Source organism: Phyllobates terribilis, unplaced genomic scaffold (genome assembly GCF_046119375.1).
Source record: "Phyllobates terribilis strain yellow unplaced genomic scaffold, ASM4611937v1 Scaffold_2__4_contigs__length_985480577, whole genome shotgun sequence".
NCBI lineage: Eukaryota > Metazoa > Chordata > Amphibia > Anura > Dendrobatidae > Phyllobates > Phyllobates terribilis.
In genome coordinates this window covers 194105544-194123556 of record NW_027362762.1, presented here as the reverse complement: position 1 = coordinate 194123556, position 18013 = coordinate 194105544, and the positions used below count along the sequence as shown (strand labels likewise).

The window sequence follows — 18013 nt, the reverse complement described above, 5'->3', positions numbered from 1 at the left end:
TTTCAGACTAGTTCTTAAAATGTAAAATTTTGTGTTACTAACCTGGTGGTCCTCTCATGCTCTGTAAACAACTGATGCGGGAGAGAGGCCCTTTTATCTGTCGGTTTCCTGTCCTTTAAGGGCGGATCCCCTCTCTCCGTGGTACCATCATCGGCTTTGAGAAATCCCGTTACCGGTAAGTAACTATGTCTTTTGCATCTAGCCAATGTTGTGCAATAAGATTGCGTGCTTGATACAATGGTCGCGAAAGACCTATAGCCATCGTGCATTCAAAATCAGCCGGATCCCCCAAAAATACCAATATGCATATTTTGGGTTCTGCTTGGATTTGCACACCAAATACCCTTTTTATTAAAGATAGTGTGAGCTCCATAGACTTTGAGTGCGTGTTCTATCAGTGAAAACACAGAACATGGATGTGAGAATGAGGCCCAAGGGCTCGTGCACGCGGCTCTATATTTGGTCCGAGTGCTATCCGACAAAATATTGGCTCACACTCAACCAATGTTAGTCTATGGGGCCAAGTACATGTCCAATTATATATGTAGTCTTATTACAGAGACTGTCAGAGGAAAAAAATTGCTGCATGCCCGAGTTTAAAACTATATTCCAATCACACTTGGCCATGCAAATAAGTGAATGCGTGGGAAACCTCGTACTGCACTCGGATGACATCTGAGTGCAGTCCGATTTTCGCTCATTCGCAGAATGGAGAAGTTAAAGACCTTTTCTCTTTTTTTTTTTTTTTTTTTTTCTCCTCATCCGTGAGAATTGGAATACACACACATGAATCTTAGGTCGTCTGCACCTGCCCTGGGGGTGTGTAAGGTGGCTGTGTACAATCACAGCCAGCAGAATATAAGGACACATGTTGTGTATAACATAGGCTCTAATGTATTTACCCTGGCTGATCTTATGGGACTCCTTCATGTCTCAGTGTTGAGGATTACAGAAGATAAGAGTATTATGGCTGTGACTGCCACCTTAGTTCTCCGTAAAAGCCTGATCAGAATATAAAATTATTTAAATTGTAACTGTGGCCACATCCCCCTACCCCAAAAAATAAATAAATAAATACCACACTGCTCCAAAATATGCCACAAAAAGCAATCAAAATGTCACATGTACCCCAGGATAATATCAATAAAATCTACAGTTCAGTGCACCAAGACCATCACAGAAAAATAAAAAAGTTATAGGTTTCAAACTGGCAACACTACTTTTTTTTATTATTATTATATATACAAGGTTCTCAAATATTAATAACGAGTCTTATGTTTGGTATTGCCATAATTGTAATGACATGTAGTCTTATTGGTAGATAATTTTTACCATAGAATGAACGTTGTAAAAGCAAAACACAATGGCAGACCTGCTGTGTTTTTTTGGGGGGGTTTGTTTTCTCATCTTTTCAACCCACTTGAACTTTTTTTTTTCTTGTTTTTCACTACATTATATGGTAAAATAAATGGTGTCATTCAAAACTACAACTTGTCTGGCATAAGACAACTCTCATATGGCTACATCAGCAGGAAGTTAAAAAAAAAAGTTATGGCTTTTGAACGATGCCAAGAAACAATGAAAGAGCAAAAAAAGCCATGTCATGAAAGGGTTATTGTGCATACAATATTCTCCTTGCTTCATTATAGAAAAGTGAACTTGATATATCTTTTATAGCAGAGTTATGGATGTCTTCCTGTGTGGTTTGAAATGTTGAAATATGAACACTAAATTGTGAAATCTTATTTTCTGAAACCAAGGTTGTATCTTTTTAATTTTTTTGTTTTTCAACCTTTTGAATCAGTTGCTATTAACAACAACTGTACTCTGCTTTCTGAATTCTTTTCTATAATGTGGTATTTAGATGGGCGACATATTACCAGAGTTTATTAGAAGGTGCTTTCAATGGGCACATGACTTGGCAAACTCCTACTGTGCTCCCATACAGTTGTCTTTATATGCACGTTGTCTGAAACCCGGGCTAGTAATTCTCTAAAAATAGATAATTACAATCAGATTATACTGTGTGTAGCTTCCAAGAGCTATACACTATATAATCATCTGGGGAAACTCGCTATGTTAAAAGGGATCTGACAGCTGATACATGCTGTCCAGCCCACACATCAGACACCGGCTGTGTCATTTCAGCCATATACAGTCCTGGCCGAAAGTGTTGGCATCCTTGAAATTGTTTCAGAAAATTATTGCAATTACACATGTTTATTTCCTTTGTGTGTATTGGAACAATACAGAAAAAAGGCATATTAGACATAATTTCACACACAACCCCAAAAATGGTCCGGACACAATTGTTGAACCCTCAACTTAATATTTGGTTGCACACCCTTTGAAATAAATAACTGCAATCAATCGCTTCCTATAACCATCAACAATCTTCTTACACCTCTCAGCTGGAATTTTGGACCACACTTCTTTTGCAAACTGTTTCGGGTCTCTCATATTTGAAGGGTGTTTTCTCCCAACAGCAATTTTAACCCCTTTACAACCCAAGGTGGTTTGCACGTTAATGACCGGGCCAATTTTTACAATTCTGACCACTGTCACTTTATGTGGTAATAACTCTGGAACGTTTCAACGGATCCCCCTGATTCTGAGTTTGTTTTTTTTCGTGACATATTATACTTCATGATTGTGGTAAAATTTCTTCGATATCACTTGAGTTTATTTGTGAAAAAAACGGAAATTTGGCGAAAATTTTGTACATTTTGTAATTTTCAAAATTTTAATTTTTATGCCCCTAAATCAGAGAGATGTCACACAAAATAGTTAATAAATAACATTTCCCACATGTCTACTTTACATCAGCACAATTTTGGAACCAAATTTTTTTTTATTAGGGAGCTATAAGGGTTAAAAGTTGACCAGCGATTTCTCATTTTTCCAACAAAATTTACAAAACCATTTTTTTAGGGACCACATCACATTTGAAGTCACTTTGAGGGGTCTTTATGACAGAAAATACCCAAAAGTGACACCATTCTAAAAACTGCACCCCTCAAGGTGCTCAAAACCACATTCAAGAAGTTTATTAACCCCTCAGGTGCTTCACAGGAATTTTTGGAATGTGTAAGAAAAAAATGAACATTTTACTTTTTTCAAAAAAAAGTTAATTTAGACCACAATTTTTTTATTTTTGCAAGGGTAACAGGAAAAAATGGACCCCAAAATTTGTTGTGCAATTTCTCCTGAACACGCCAATACCCCATATGTGGGGGGCAAACCACTGTTTGGGCGCACGGCAGGGCTTGGAAGGGATGGAGTGCCATTTGACTTTTTGAATGTAAAATTTGCTTGAATACCGTATTTTTCGGACCATAAGAAGCACTTTTTTCCCCAAAATTTGGGAGGAAAATGTGGGGTGCATCTTGTGGTCCGAACGTTGCATACCTGCGGTGGTGGTAGAGCGGGATCTCCCTCCTTTAAGGTGGCGGCGGCAACAAAGGAGGAGGAGGTGAAATGCTGCTGGTGTCTGGCTGCGGGCCAGCGCGGGTTGGACTGAATGCGGGCAGTGTCTGGCTGCGGGCCGGGGCGGTGTCACTTCCTGAAGCTGTGATCCACAGGAAAATGGCCGCCCGAGCCGGCGCATGCGCTGACATGTAGCTCGGGCGGTCATTTTCCTGTAGACCACAGCTTCAGGAAGATGACCGCGCACACCGGAAACCTGCGCCGCTCATCGCCCCGGCCCGCAGTCAGACACTGCCCGCATCCAGTCTAACCCCAGCTAGACACCCGTGGCCCGCAGCCAGACACCCGCAGCACCTCACCTCCTCCTCCTTTGCTGCTGCCGCCACCGGTCCCGGTCCCCAGGCAGGCCTCGACGGCATGCAGCCAGACCCGGTCGCTGCCCTCAGGCAGGCCCCTATCGCCAAACACTGGCTCCGGCCCTCAGCCAGGCCCAGGGCCCGGCCCCCAGCCATGCACCGGGCCTCAGCCAGGCCCCCGGCCCCCAGCCTGGCGTCGGGCCCCAGCCACCCCTTCTGCTGCAGCCGCCAGGGTCCTGAGGGAGGGAGTAGAGGACCCTGCAATCCTGCACCACCGCAACTCCCCTCTGCTGGAGCACCAGATTCCTGAAGGACCCTGCCTCCTGTGACCCTCGCTCCTCCGACCCCCAGGTAAGATACTGTACCTATTAAGACTATAAGACGGACCCCATCTTCTAAAAATATATTTTTTTTTCTATATTCCACCCCAAAATTTGGGGAGCATCTTATGGTCCAGTGCGTCTTATAGTCCAAAAAATACGGTAATTAGCGGACGCCATGTTGCGTTTGCGGAACCCCTGATGTGCCTAAACAGTGGAAACCCCCCACAAGTGACACCGTTTTGGAAACTAGACCCCTCAGGGAACTTATCTAAATGTGTGGTGAGCACCTTGAACCCCCATGTGCTTCACTGCCCATTTTTGGGGTTTTGTGTGAAATTATGTTCAATTTGCCTTTTTTTCTGTTTTCTTTTTGTGTTCCAATACACACAAAGGAAATAAACATGTTTATAACAAAACACGTGTAATTGCAATAATTTTCTGGGATAAATAATTCATTTTCTGGAACAATTTCAAGGGTGCCAACACTGTTTCCATGACTGTATGTTCAATTCAGAATGCTGCAGCGTTTCAGAAAAAAACTTTGTTTAATAGCCGCCGGTAACTGAGTCGCACAGGAGGCAAGTTGGACAAGCGGGTCCCCAGCAGCTTCTCTACCCTGCAGTGAGCGGTCTCTCGCTGCTTACTTATGTATAGGGAGAGACCTATCACTCAAGGGGAGAGGGTGGAAAGAAGTGTGTCCAGAACTTTGAGTTCAGCATTTTAAAATTTGGTGAAAGTTCCTCTTTAAAGCTCAATCCTTTTGTTCTCCCTTGACCAGCTAGCTTTAGATGGCAGCAGCTTACTTCTTCTGCTATTTGAGAACACATGCACGCTCATGTTAGGAGAGTAAGGAGGCCCCCAAAGACATTGTCTTCGGCTAGGCCCACCAAAATCAGTGGGTTTGGCTGATATATATTTTAATATGTTTGGGGGGCCTAAAAAGGAGGCACAGCAGCTAGAGGAACACTGTCAAGTAGCTCCTGCTCATATTAATGAGGGCCAGGGTGTGACAACTTTCTTGCCATGTGCATGAGTAAAAACTGTTGTAACTGCAGTATAATGTGATACAATTCATAACCAGCAAACTGCAGTCTTATATTACAGATTAGACGTACTGGTACTTTAAAATATTGATAATATTTTCCTCCTGTCCTCACAGCGTATTTGGGTCATTCCACATCAAGTGGACCAGTTTTAAAAATCGTCCCCACTCTACCTTCTCCGATTTTGTTGAAAATTTATAAGAATGTACATGTATGTTTGAAAAGAGGTTCTGTAAATTTTTAGGGCCAGATCTCAAATACATTGGGCACTGTTGACCTTTCACTGGAGGTTCCACCAAGCCTGCGGCTTCAGCTAAGAGGATTTTGCAAACTTTGGCACATAGCCATTAGAGTTCTATACTGGCTATGATGCTGAAATTTGGCATACTAGCTCAACTTTTGCTGCTAAACACGATAAAATTATTACCGGCTATGACAAAACAATATTTCGGCCGCAATTTTGTGTCAAAGTAGCTTGTAAAATGCGTCGCACAAATTTATGCCAAACTTTGCCCATATATAACTCAAGACCAAAAACCAATAGTAACTGGTGCTTTGCCCTGTACACCAAACATCTACATGACTTTGCATTGCTGCAATATCATGGTCAAACCATTTGTATTTGTGGAAATATTCACACCCACATATGATGAAAAACTTAAAAAAAATGAATTTTACCTATTTTTAGGTCAAATTTCTCAAAAAGGGTACCCCTAAAATATATTAATTCTGATATCATTAGAAAGAGCACATTTTTCTCTACATGGATCATTGGGTTTTTTTTGGAGTCTCTCAGTTTAAGAAAAGAAAAATGCCACTGAACATGGTGTTGTTTATTAATAAGCAATGAATGGTAACTGTACTATTCAAACCCTTGCGTTGGTCCATGGTGGTTATACCACAACCAATTCCCTAAGAATTGGTATTATAATCCTATTAAGAATTGTAATAATGCTGTCTTTCGAGAATTGGCAGCCCCATCGCCTAGGAGCCATGGCCGATAGCCGTGCAAGGCCAGCCGCGGGCGGTCTCTTTATCGCAGGTTCCGAAGCCTGAGGGTGGGTGTCTTTGCCTAGGATCCCAAGCCTAATATTGGGTATCTTTTGTTTGTTCCCAAGCCATAATGTTCAGTCTAAGTGGTCTGGAATTGTTGCTGACTTTGCAACATAATCGGTTCAGAGAAGCTGTATTGTCGGCCCATTGCTGTTGCAGCTGGTGCTGGAATTATTGCAATGATTGACTGCTCGGGAATCCAGCATGTATCATTTCTCACAGGCCAGTGAAAGAAGCTAGCTGGTCCATGAGGACGCATAAAATTTATTAATGCATCATGGTCGTCGACTGAAATTTCAGAAATATTTCCAATCCACCAGTTCCTATCGTAAATGCAGGCAATGTATGTTTCTGTGGATTTCTTATGGAATTATCTATTTTTTATGGATGAAATTTTCTTAATAAAAATATACGGTTTATTGGAAGTGCCTTTGTCACATGGACTATTTCCTTTGGAACTTGGATCCGTGCACACCTGCATCTGTGAATAGGTGAGCTGATTGCTTATAATTTTTCTTTACAAAAAGAGAAACCAAACTTTAAGTCTTTTTTGTTTTTCATGATGAGATATGCATGGTTCAAGATACTGGTCTGATGCTTGATGTTAATGACTAATGTCGACAAATCAGAGAAGTCTCTTGTGTTTGTTATGGAGATCTTGGATCAGTATCACTAAATTTTATCCCTATCTACACACAAAACTGCCAAGATTTAGGTCATGTTCCCACTTGGCATAAATATTGTGGTGGTGGGGGGGAGAATTACTGCTGCATGTTGTGTTTTTTTTTTTTTTTTTTTTTTTTCACATTAAAAAAAAAAGCTACTTCAAATCTGCACCAAAAAATGCAGAGAAGAAGTAATTATCAGAGTGGATTCCTTTTTTTTCTGTAGGTGTTTGCACCAAAGTACGCAATAGCAAAGGTAAAAGCTCAGCATTTTTGCTCATGGAAAGAAGGACTCAAAGGGCTATTTCTGAACTATGACCCACTGAGTTGCGGTATCTGAGAATGACCACTTCACAGTGTGCAGAGCTGTGCGCCCCGGCTGTATCCGCGTGCAGAGCTGTGCGCCCCGGCTGTATCCGCGTGCAGAGCTGTGCGCCCCGGCTGTATCCGCGTGCAGAGCTGTGCGCCCCGGCTGTATCCGCGTGCAGAGCTGTGCGCCCCGGCTGTATCCGCGTGCAGAGCTGTGCGCCCCGGCTCTATCCGCGTGCAGAGCTGTGCGCCCCGGCTCTATCCGCGTGCAGAGCTGTGCGCCCCGGCTCCTTACACTGTGAACTTATAACAGTGTATTAGTGTGGGTGACAGGCGTCGAACCCGCACCAGTCTGATCTTTTATGACGTTTGTTACAAATAGCAGAACCAAAAAAATGAGCCGGAGTATAAAATGGTATACATGCAACATAGAAGCATATTCCCACTATGGCCTTGTAGCAAGCAAAAGCTAAGATAGAAACAAGATGAGCAAATACTCTGCTGTAAGTAAAAAAAGTAATAGTACATATAAATAATATTGGGTACTTAGTAAACACTGTTTTGATCAAAAAAGTGTAAAGGCCATCACGCCGTGACAAGGTGTACCACAAACGACGGTCGTATCCTTAAATATTAAAACCTCACCTTGTGTTAGACTACGTCAATTTTAGATGGGGAACAAAGCCGAACTGTTCAGACTCCCAGCTATAAATTAAATACCTAGCTCAGAAAGGGGGAGCCACTCCCCTATTTGTACAAAGTACAAGAAACTAAAGCAAAACCAAATAAATGAGCTGCAGTATAAGTTGGTATATGTGCAGCATATAAAGCATGTTCATTTGTGCCTCCTTGCTCCATACATGTGCAGAGCAGTGCGTCCTGACTCCATACACTGTGAGCTGATAACCATATTAGTGGGGGTGCCAGGTGTCAGACCTGTATTGGTCTGATCTTAATGACGAATGTGTAAGAAAGGTCATTAACTTCACAATCCTGAACAACCCCTTTTAAACCAACAGATATGATAATTCATATGGATAGTGAATTGAATGTTGTGGTCTTCATTACAACACCTGTCAGAATTTGTAAGGGGACTATTTATCATCAGAATTTTTTTTTTGGAGTTTACTGCTTTGTTAAAATTTGCTGCTGTTCTGTACATATTAATACCTTTCTTTTGTTTACATCTTGTTTCCTTGGAGACTGACCACAGCTGTTAAACCTCAGAGCATGTGCAGTGCTTACAAGCTCCTTTTTCGGAGCCGTGAAAATAACAATCTAATTTTTTAGACAAAATGATGTTTTAGCCAAATTTTTTATTTTCACAACGGTAAGAGGAGAAAATGGACCCCAAAAACTTTTGTGCAATTTCTCCTGAGTACAACGATACCCCATATGTGGGGAAATACACTGTTTGGGCGCACGGCAGAGTTCAGAAGGGAAGGAGCACTGTGTGACTTTTTGAACGCAAAATTGGCTGGAATTGAGAGCGGACGCCATGTCGCGTTTGGAGAGTCCCTGATTTGCCTAAACTGTGGAAACCCCCACAAGTGACACCATTTTGGAAACTAGACTCTTCAAGGATTTTATCAAGGGGTATAGTGAACATTTTGAACCCAGAGGTACGACACAGAATTTGATAACATTAGGTCATCATATTGAATAAGTTGTCATTAGTCTTGAGCGCAAGTGCTCGCTACTTGAGTTTGCATCAAGTACTAGGGTATGCACCATGTATCACGGGTTCTCGAGTGACATGCTCGAGTCCCCGCCTGCATGTTTCACGATTATTAGACACCCAAAAAAAACATGCGGGGATCGCTCGTGCATGGCAGGCAATCCATGCAACTTTTTTGGCCACGAAGCATGTCACTCGAGCACCCGCGATACTCGGTGCATACCCGAGCACCCGATTCAAACTGAAGAAGCGAGCACATGCGCTCAACACTGTTTGCCATATCGTCGTCATTTTTTTTTTTTCTTTACTTTTGAAAAAAAAACAACCCTAATACAACCCTAACCCTAGAGTTTATTTTTTATGCTTTTCCTCGTGCGGTATAAGTGATTAGACAACTTTATTCTTCGAGTCGGTGCAATTACAGTGATGCCAGATTCATATCGGGTTTTTATGATTGTCAGCTGTCACACACTAAAAGACACTTTTTTTTTTGCAAAGACTAGTTTTTGCATTGCCATATTTTGAGAGCTATAATTTTTCCATATTTCGGCCGACAAGAGTCATGTGACGGCTTGTTTTTTGCGGGACAAGTTGACGTTTTTATTGGTACCATTTTTGGGCACGTGACATTTTTTGATCGCTTTCTATTCTGATTTTTGGGAGGCAGAATAAACAAACAAACAACAATTCAGGAATTGTTTTTTTTAAGCCGTTCCGCGTGTGGTAAAATTGATAAGGCATTTTTATTCTTCCGGTCAGTACGTTTACAGCGGTACAACAGTTATATCTTTTGTTATGTTTTGGCGCTTTTACACAATAAAAACTATTTTATAGAAAAAAAAAATTGTATGGCTTTACTCTGAGAGCTACAACTTTTTTATTTTTTGGCTGATGGAGCTGTATGGCAGCTTGTTTTTTGCGGGACAAGATGACGTTTTCAGCGGTAACATTTTTATTTGCATTCGTCTTTTTGATCGCGTTTTATTCCATTTTTTGTTTGACGGTATGATGATAAAGCATCATTTTTTTTTGCTTCGTTTTTTACTTATTTTTTTTAGTGTTCATTAAAGGGGTTAACTAGTGGGACAGTTTTATAGGTCAGGTCGTTCCGGACACGGCGATGCTAAATATGTGTACTTTTATTGGTTTATTTTCATAATAATATTTATTTATGGGTACAGTATATTTTTTATTTTTGGGGGATTATTTTTTCAATTTATTTTTTCACTTTCTGACACTTTTTTTTACTTGTACACTATGTCCCACTATGGAACTTTTCACTTTTTTCAGCCTGATCGCTTATATAGCATAGAGCAGCAGCAGCATTTCTATGCTATATACAGCCTGTAAGCGCTGCATGCAGAAGTTACTTTGGTCGCACACTGCGCATGACCAAAGTAACTTTTTGCCTCCTGGTGACAACATCTGGGACCCGGCTCAGACAGCACGGGACGCCTGAGAAGGAGGTAAGTATCGGCACTTACCTCCCCTTCTGGAATGCTGCGATCGACTTCGATCGCAGCATTTCGGGGTTTAATGTGCTGGGAGCGGTGCGGGACCGCTCCTAGAACATAGCATCGGGTGTCAGCTGTGACAATCAGCTGACACCAGGCGGCGATCACACCTGCACAGCCAGGGCGTATTAATACGTTTCTGGTCCAATAGGCCCAGGGCACACCTACGTGCGAGCACGATTGTAGCACGCGTAATAGTACGTAGCTGGTCCATAAGGCCCAGGGCACAGCTATGTACTATTACTGACCTTGTCATAAAGGGGTTAATCATTTAGCCGCACACATATATCAGTGTGTATAATGTTCCTCATTTAGAATATAATTTTTTACTCTTATGTTGCCTATAAAGTAATGTCCGGCTGCTGTAGTTAAAGGTTATTCGAGTTATGCATCTTTCCTTTTTTTTTTTTTTTTTTTTTTTTTAAATCCAGTGCATCTAAAACAAAAAATAAGAAAAAGTAAGTCTGTATATAGTTTTGACCAAAAAATATCCTATTAAACAGGGCTGTGGAGTCGGAGTCGGCGCTCATTTTGGTGGAGTCGGTATAAAATTGACCGACTCCGACTCCTAAAATATATAATAAATTGGGTACAGTAGTTCAATGCAGAATGTGCTGAATATTTTTTCATAGGAATTTGGGAAAGTTATGAAATGTCCTATAAATGGCTGTTCTATTCCTGATCTAAGGCTACATTCACACACAGCGTTTTTGCTGCGTTTTTTGAGGATATTTTTTTCAGCTGCAAAAGCAGATCAGTTTTTTAAAAAACCGCATCACCTGAAAGGTTTTTGAGCTCATAGATAATGTTTTCAAAAGCAAAAGCAGAAAAACGCTGCACAAACTGACATGCTCATTCTTTGTGAGGATGTGTCAGAATGTCATATCTTGAAACCCATTGACTTTGCTGGGATGCCCAGAGTCACTGCATTTTACTGCAAAAAACGGATCCGCAAAAACGCTGTGTGTGAATCATGGCCGTAGCCAGCGAGGGGCAGGGGGGGCAGCTGCCCCTCCTAGGAGCAGGGGCACGCACCTATCAAAACTCACTTGTATGCTGCAGTGCTCCTGTCCTGCACCGGCTCCAGACTGCAGGGGGCAATCTCCCCTCTTCTGTCCTGTCTTCTGTCGTCTTCACCCGAGAGAGGAGGGGTGCCTGCCCTGCACAGGATCCGATTCCTGGGCCCCGAGCTGGAGAAAGTGAGAAAGTGAAAGTACTACTGCTCATCTCTGTCACAGGAAGGTAACTAATGCTAATATTGTAGGTGATTATTATGTGCTCTCTGTACAATGTGTGAACTATATGTGCGATATGTGCAATGTACTATTTGCTGTCTGTAGCTGTCATCTGTCTATCACACTCTATCTATTCATCAATCTATCCATCCCTCTATCTATCCATCTATCTATCCCTCCATCTATCCGTTCATCTATCCTTTCATTTATCCCTCTATCTATCCATCCATCTTTCTATCTATCCATCCTTTCATCTATCCCTCCAGCTATCCATCCATATGGCTATCTATCATCTATCTATCCATATAATTATCTATCTATCTATCTCTCCATCTATCCATCCCTCTATTTACCTATCCATCCCTCGATTAATCTATCTATTCCTCCATCTATCCCACTATCTATCTATCCATCCCTCCCTCTATCTATCTATCTATCTATCCCTCTATGACTTTATCTATCTATCTATCTATCTATCTATCTATCTATCTATTTAAATATAAGCAATATATGTGGGAGTCAGAGTCGTGGAGTCGGAGTTGGTGTAAGGGAAATTGAGGAGTCTGAGTCGCAGGTTTGGCTTACTGACTCCACAGCCCTGCTATTAAAGAAGCACTCCCATCAAAAATGTTATCCTCTTAATGTATTGCTATCATCATATTATATAGCACTGTGTACTTACAATTGCTCATTTTTCCTTTCTACCCAGCTAATTCTTCTCTTTTCCATTAGGTCTATGACATTATCACATGAGTAAAAACTGACTAGCTGAATTCTTCTAAGCTCTATGTAGAAACGGGGGGTCAATTTTCCCTGTATGAATCATGAGTAACTGCAAAAGTCCCTTGGAGGTGGGAACAGCTGGGTCAGGAGATGAATAGGGGAATGATAAATGACAAGAGGCTTCCTGTTTCTACATAGAGAAAAGAGAAGAATTAGCTGGGTAGAAAAGGAAAATGAGCAATTGTAAGTACACAGTGCTATATAATATCACTGCAATATATTGAGGATAAAAACTTTGGGAGGAGGAGTGCTTCTTTAACTGTATGGAAGAGGACAACTGCACAATCAGATGACACAAGATTTGCATCATTTTTTATGTTAAATGCATTTGAGAAAATACGTAGAAAGGTGTTCACAGCCTTATTGTAACATAATGAAGCCAAAACTCCACAAAGCTGGAAATGGTGAGCCCAGCCTAAACCACAAATGATATACACTGGGTGCAGTCTCTCGTTTGCTTCTAGCGTTCTGTGTGAATATGTGCCTTTCATCTCTGTTGCCATAAGAATTTCTACAAAACAAAATTAATGAAAATAATGTTTCTTGTGCTTCTTGCAGTGTGAGCGCATAGTTGAGGAATATGAGGATGAGCTAATAGAATTCTTCTCTCATGAAAAAGAAAATGTAAAGGACAAACTCTGCAGTAAACGAACAGGTAATTTACTCTTTGCTACAAGGTAACATAGACGCTAGGTAATTAAGGTGTCACTACAAGATGCGTCTGGCCATGTTGCTGAAACTCTGCCCCCCCATGCTTGTCAGTGGCCGCACAATTATGAAACTAAATCGTGTGGCCATTGGCCCCCGCTTATGGGCTAAATTTTGGCTTTGCTGTGTAATCTTATATTTAGATTTAAAATGATTTCCTGTCTCTTAAAGGACCAAAATACAGGGTCATTACGAGAAAGAAGTAATGTTAAATCTAAATAGATAATGGCTGTACGATTTTGTTTCATGATCAAGCGGCCATTGGCCCCATTGTAGACTGACTTTTGCCTGTGCAGGGTGGTTTTCTATTTAGAAGTATTCTTTTCTTATAATGATCCTGTATTTTAGTCCTTTTAAATCAACTTAGCGAGTAAAAACAATAAATCCATAGCCCAATAAACACTATTATGACTTCTAGCGTGTTACAGATTACGTTCTCAAGGTTAGTTGCTGTTTTTAGACTTTTATCTTGTTGTCTGCAAGGAAAAACCTATGAAGTCTGCATCTTTCGTTATGGTATTCTGCTTCAGTCCACCCATAAGCCTCTGTAAACACCTTTTGTGCTTCATATTTGAGGGTAAACAATACAATACAATACCATTCTAAGATCCCCATACATTGTCACTTTGACAAAGGCTGTCGTTAGGGAGACACTTAAGGTGACAATACACTTTGGAAAGCTCTAGGCCTAATAAGCTACTACTGACAGGAATCTCCCCTCCCCCATACACACACAAGCTCTGCCAAAGGGGCATGTATTTTCATTGTGGAGTGGGAAGTAAAGGCCCCGTCACACTAAGCGAGATCGCTGCTGAGTCACAAGTTTTGTGACGCAACAGCGACCTCAGCAGGGATCTCGCTACGTTTGACACTTAGCAGTGACCAGGCCCCTGCTGTGAGATTGCTGGTCGTGTCGGAATGGTCTGGACATTTCTTTGATCGTTGAGGCCCCGCTGGGTAGCATGCATCGGTGTGTTTGACACCTTACCAACAACCTTGTTGACGACTCAGACACAGAAACACATAGGCGTGCATTGTTATACAGATCGTTACGGGTCGCTGTGTCGTTGGGAAGATCTGACTGTTTTGACATCTCACCAGCGACCACATAGCGACGCAGCAACGATCCCTGACAGGTCGTATCGTTGTCGTAATCGCTGTAGCGTCGCTTAGTGTGACGGGGCCTTAAGTTGCTATCAGACACCTCTGAGGGCAGCTTATCATCCACAATGTGACAGGTTCTTCTGCTCTTGTTGGTACAGCCTTCCTCACAGACGGCATAGATCCCCAGTCCATACAATGGCTGCTGGTGGAGGAGTATGTGACCCGACCTGTGCATCCTTCTTGTACAATTGAAAACGTTACATGAGAAAATTGCTTTTCTATTGGAGGAGACTGATCAATAGCGGTCTAATGTGGAAAAATGCTTTTAGAGATGTCATTGATCTGAAATCTCAATCTGGTCATGTGCAGCCCATAGCGCCATCGTATTGAACACCATCTGGGAAATCTATCCGCGCACACTCCGCCCGTAGCAGTGATGGTGCTAGTAAGAATTTCATAGAAGGCAGGTCACTGAAAAAGCCGTGACCTGTCGTTCAAACATCGGAGGCAGGAACACAAGACCCAGTGTACAGTCCGGCCCCCTGTGCACCCAAATCTCATTGCCAGCAAACTTCAAATAGTGATTAAAGAGCTACAAAGTGGATTTCTTCACCAAAGGTATCAATTTAATCTATATATTAGTCCCATTACAGCCATGTCTTTACCTTAACCTGCAAAATCATGCTGACAGGTTCTCTTTAAAGCTGAATCTAATTATACAGTGGAAAACCTGCCCCAGGGCGGCATAAGACCACCTGTGCAGGAGTTATTATACGGGGCTGTAAAAGCACAGCCCCATGTCATAAAGATGTATTGGTGGTCATTCAGTGGTTATTGTTAGGTCTTTCATTGGTTATAGTTATACAGCACAGTATCTGATGAGTAATTGTTACTTTCTTTTCCTCTTTACAGATTTGTGTGACCACGCCGTGCACATACCACATGATGAACTTTGAACTTCTGTTTCTACCTCTTAGATTGTCCATAAAGCTATACAGAAAAGGGGAAAAATAATGAAATGTGAATGATAGTATTTAGCGTCTTAAATATTTTTTACATTAAAAGAAAATGTAGTTACTTTGTCAACATGCATTATGTGCATTTATTTTGTGTTTCTTTCTGTACATATACAATAGTATATCTGAACTAGTATTTGGACACAACTAGTGTTTAACCTTTTTCAGGATCTTGACAAAACATAACTGTCAAGGATGACAGCCGGGATGGGTTGCGCAGATCCCACCACTGCCACCAGTTTGTCAGGGGAATGCAACTCCGCCCCCTCCACTCGTCAGGACAATTACACAGTTGACACAATTAAATATATATTTATTATAATACTGACAATGCTTCGTACTTGAGACTACTATCATTTGATAGACAATCATCTTGGCTATCTCATATATGAATTTGACTTGCAACTATTTAACATGATTAGTTATGCAGATTATTGTTGTGTCACTGCACTGTTACTGTTGTGCTCCTAAAAATCTAAATTTTAATTTTCAGTATTTTGTAAATTGACCTTTGGCTTTCAACATTGCCTGAATCATTCTGGGCATGCTCTTCATCAGATTCAAGCATGTCTTGACCGAAATCTGACCCCAGGTCTCTTTTACACTTTCCCAAACTTGGTACATACTGGTCGACTCACTTGGGTATGTATACAGCTTTTTCTTCAACTGTACCCACAAATGTTCGATTGGGTTGAGGTGTGGGGGCCAATTTCTTCACCAATCTCGACGTATGCTTCGGGTCGTTGTCCTACTGGAACATTATTCGTCCTTTTCATACCCATAGTACTCTAGTATACGAAGTAACTAGTCTTGTAGGATACTCACATATAGCTCTGCATAGAGCCCACTATCAATTTTGGTCAAGTATCCAACACCTTTGGCTGTGAAACAGCCCCATATCATCAGGCTTCCTCCACCAAACTTGACAGTTCCTTCATTTTCTCAATACATTAGCCCCTTTTTCCCTTGTTTCTTCCCATTTGCACCCAGCAGGGTCTATTGTCTGTCTTCTCACCGCTCCAAATCACCCGTTTCAAATCTACTGTCCAGTTTTCATACTTTTTTGCAAACTCGAGCTGACCCTTCTTATGATGATATTGAAGTCACGGCTTCTTCATCTTTTTTCAGGCTACCATTCCAGACTTGTGTAACGTGCATTGCACGGTGCTTGCATGGACGTCTGTGATCTCCCTATTACAAAGCATACAAGTCACCTCCACTGCCGTGTTTGTATTGCTAGAACTGATAGACCTTGTGATGAGCCGACTTGTTGACTCCAATATTTTGCCTGGACGTCCACCTCTTGGCTTTTGAATGGATGGACGGACTTCATTTCGTATTCTTCCAACTGTCCTGGCATTCACATGATACAGTTTGGCAATTTTCATGGCCGAGAGACTGATATCGATGAGCTGGATGATGCGGTTTCTCTTTTCTTGGGAAATCATCTTCATGGCTGCTCCTCATGACCTTTCACTTGGGAATCAACCTAATAACACACTGAGCTATTAGGGAATGTGAGAACAGGTTGTAATTTGTAGTATACTAGAAGAAAGTTTTTTTCCACCACGAGGAGCAAAACCGTAACAATGTAGTGACATATCAAGAATCTGCATAACTAATCATATGCTAAATAGTTGCAAGTCAAATTTAGGTATCCGATAGCGAAGATGAAGGTCTATAAAATGATGGTAGTCTCATGTTCAAAGCAGTAATGGATGGTGAGATATGGCGCCTGAAAGTCAAAAGTTCAAAACATTGTTACCCTTTTGCTCGTCGATGTATACCCTGGTACATTTACAGCCAACTCTACAATAAGTTCACTGTATTACAAATTAACAAGTGAAAGAAAAAACAAGAAATATCACTGACTTAAACACTATATCAAATATAAGACGGAACCCTTAATTGTAGGATGAGTAAAAAAAATTTGCAACAAATATATATGGCCAAACAGTAGCTGTCTGTCTAAGAGGCAAGGCCGAGGTGAAAATATGTACCCCATCAATTAGCTGATGTCACCCTGCCTTGCCGCGGAGGTTGGCACCCTACACCTGTGCAATGGCGCCCCTGCTTGGACGTCGACTCTCCCTAACTAGCCCTAAATGACCCTATGAAGAAAAGAAAAATATGAGACAAAAACAACAAAGTAAACAAGATCCTGTGGTTGTGTCCTATTGGTAGGACAAGGCCAAACTGATTTAGCCTTGTCCTACCAATAGGATACAACCACAGGATTTTGTTTGTCTGCTTTATTTTTCTCCCTTTCCTCATAGGGCCAGTTAGGGAGAGTTGACGTCCGAGCAGGGGCGTAATTATGCAGGGTACCAACCTCCACAACTTACAGAATAGCTTCGCCCCTGGAGGTCCCAGGTAGTAAAGATTGTCGTCGTGTTTCTTACCGTGATTTTACCTGTCTAAAGAGATTAAACATGGCACGGATAGCACCATCCATCTGACCTAATATTAAGTTGGAGGGGTTCTGCTGGCCTTACGGTGATGTGAGTGAATGCATTATGTTCGTCCCTTCACTACGGCGCTGAAAATATATCTCCCATAAATTATGGATCGATATTCATCACTGACCACTAGCTCCAAAATATCTGAGTTGTGCTTTGATCAGAGGAAGCTTATGCCTGGGAAGCGTACTTCCCAGCCTCTGTGTAAACCAGTGTTTCCCAAACTCCAGTCCTCATGGACCCCACAGGTCATTTTTCAGGATTTCCATAGTATTGCACAGGTGAGAGAATTTCTGATGCCTTGCTGATACTTCCATCACCTGTGCAATACTATGGAAATC

At 41.6% G+C, this 18013-nt stretch overlaps 1 protein-coding gene across 2 annotated transcripts in view; it reads left to right on the top strand.

Annotated features, from left to right (window-relative positions):
• The window catches only part of CNPY2 (canopy FGF signaling regulator 2), a 50513-nt gene extending 35230 nt beyond the window's left edge, over positions 1-15283 (top strand). For both annotated transcript variants that reach the window (XM_073670194.1, XM_073670198.1), the window contains exons 5-6: positions 12944-13040; positions 15110-15283. In XM_073670194.1, coding sequence (XP_073526295.1) covers positions 12944-13040; positions 15110-15153 — 141 coding nt within the window. In that variant the 3' untranslated portion in view covers positions 15154-15283. The remainder of the gene's footprint in view (positions 1-12943; positions 13041-15109) is intronic.
• The last annotated feature ends 2730 nt before the right edge of the window (positions 15284-18013 follow it).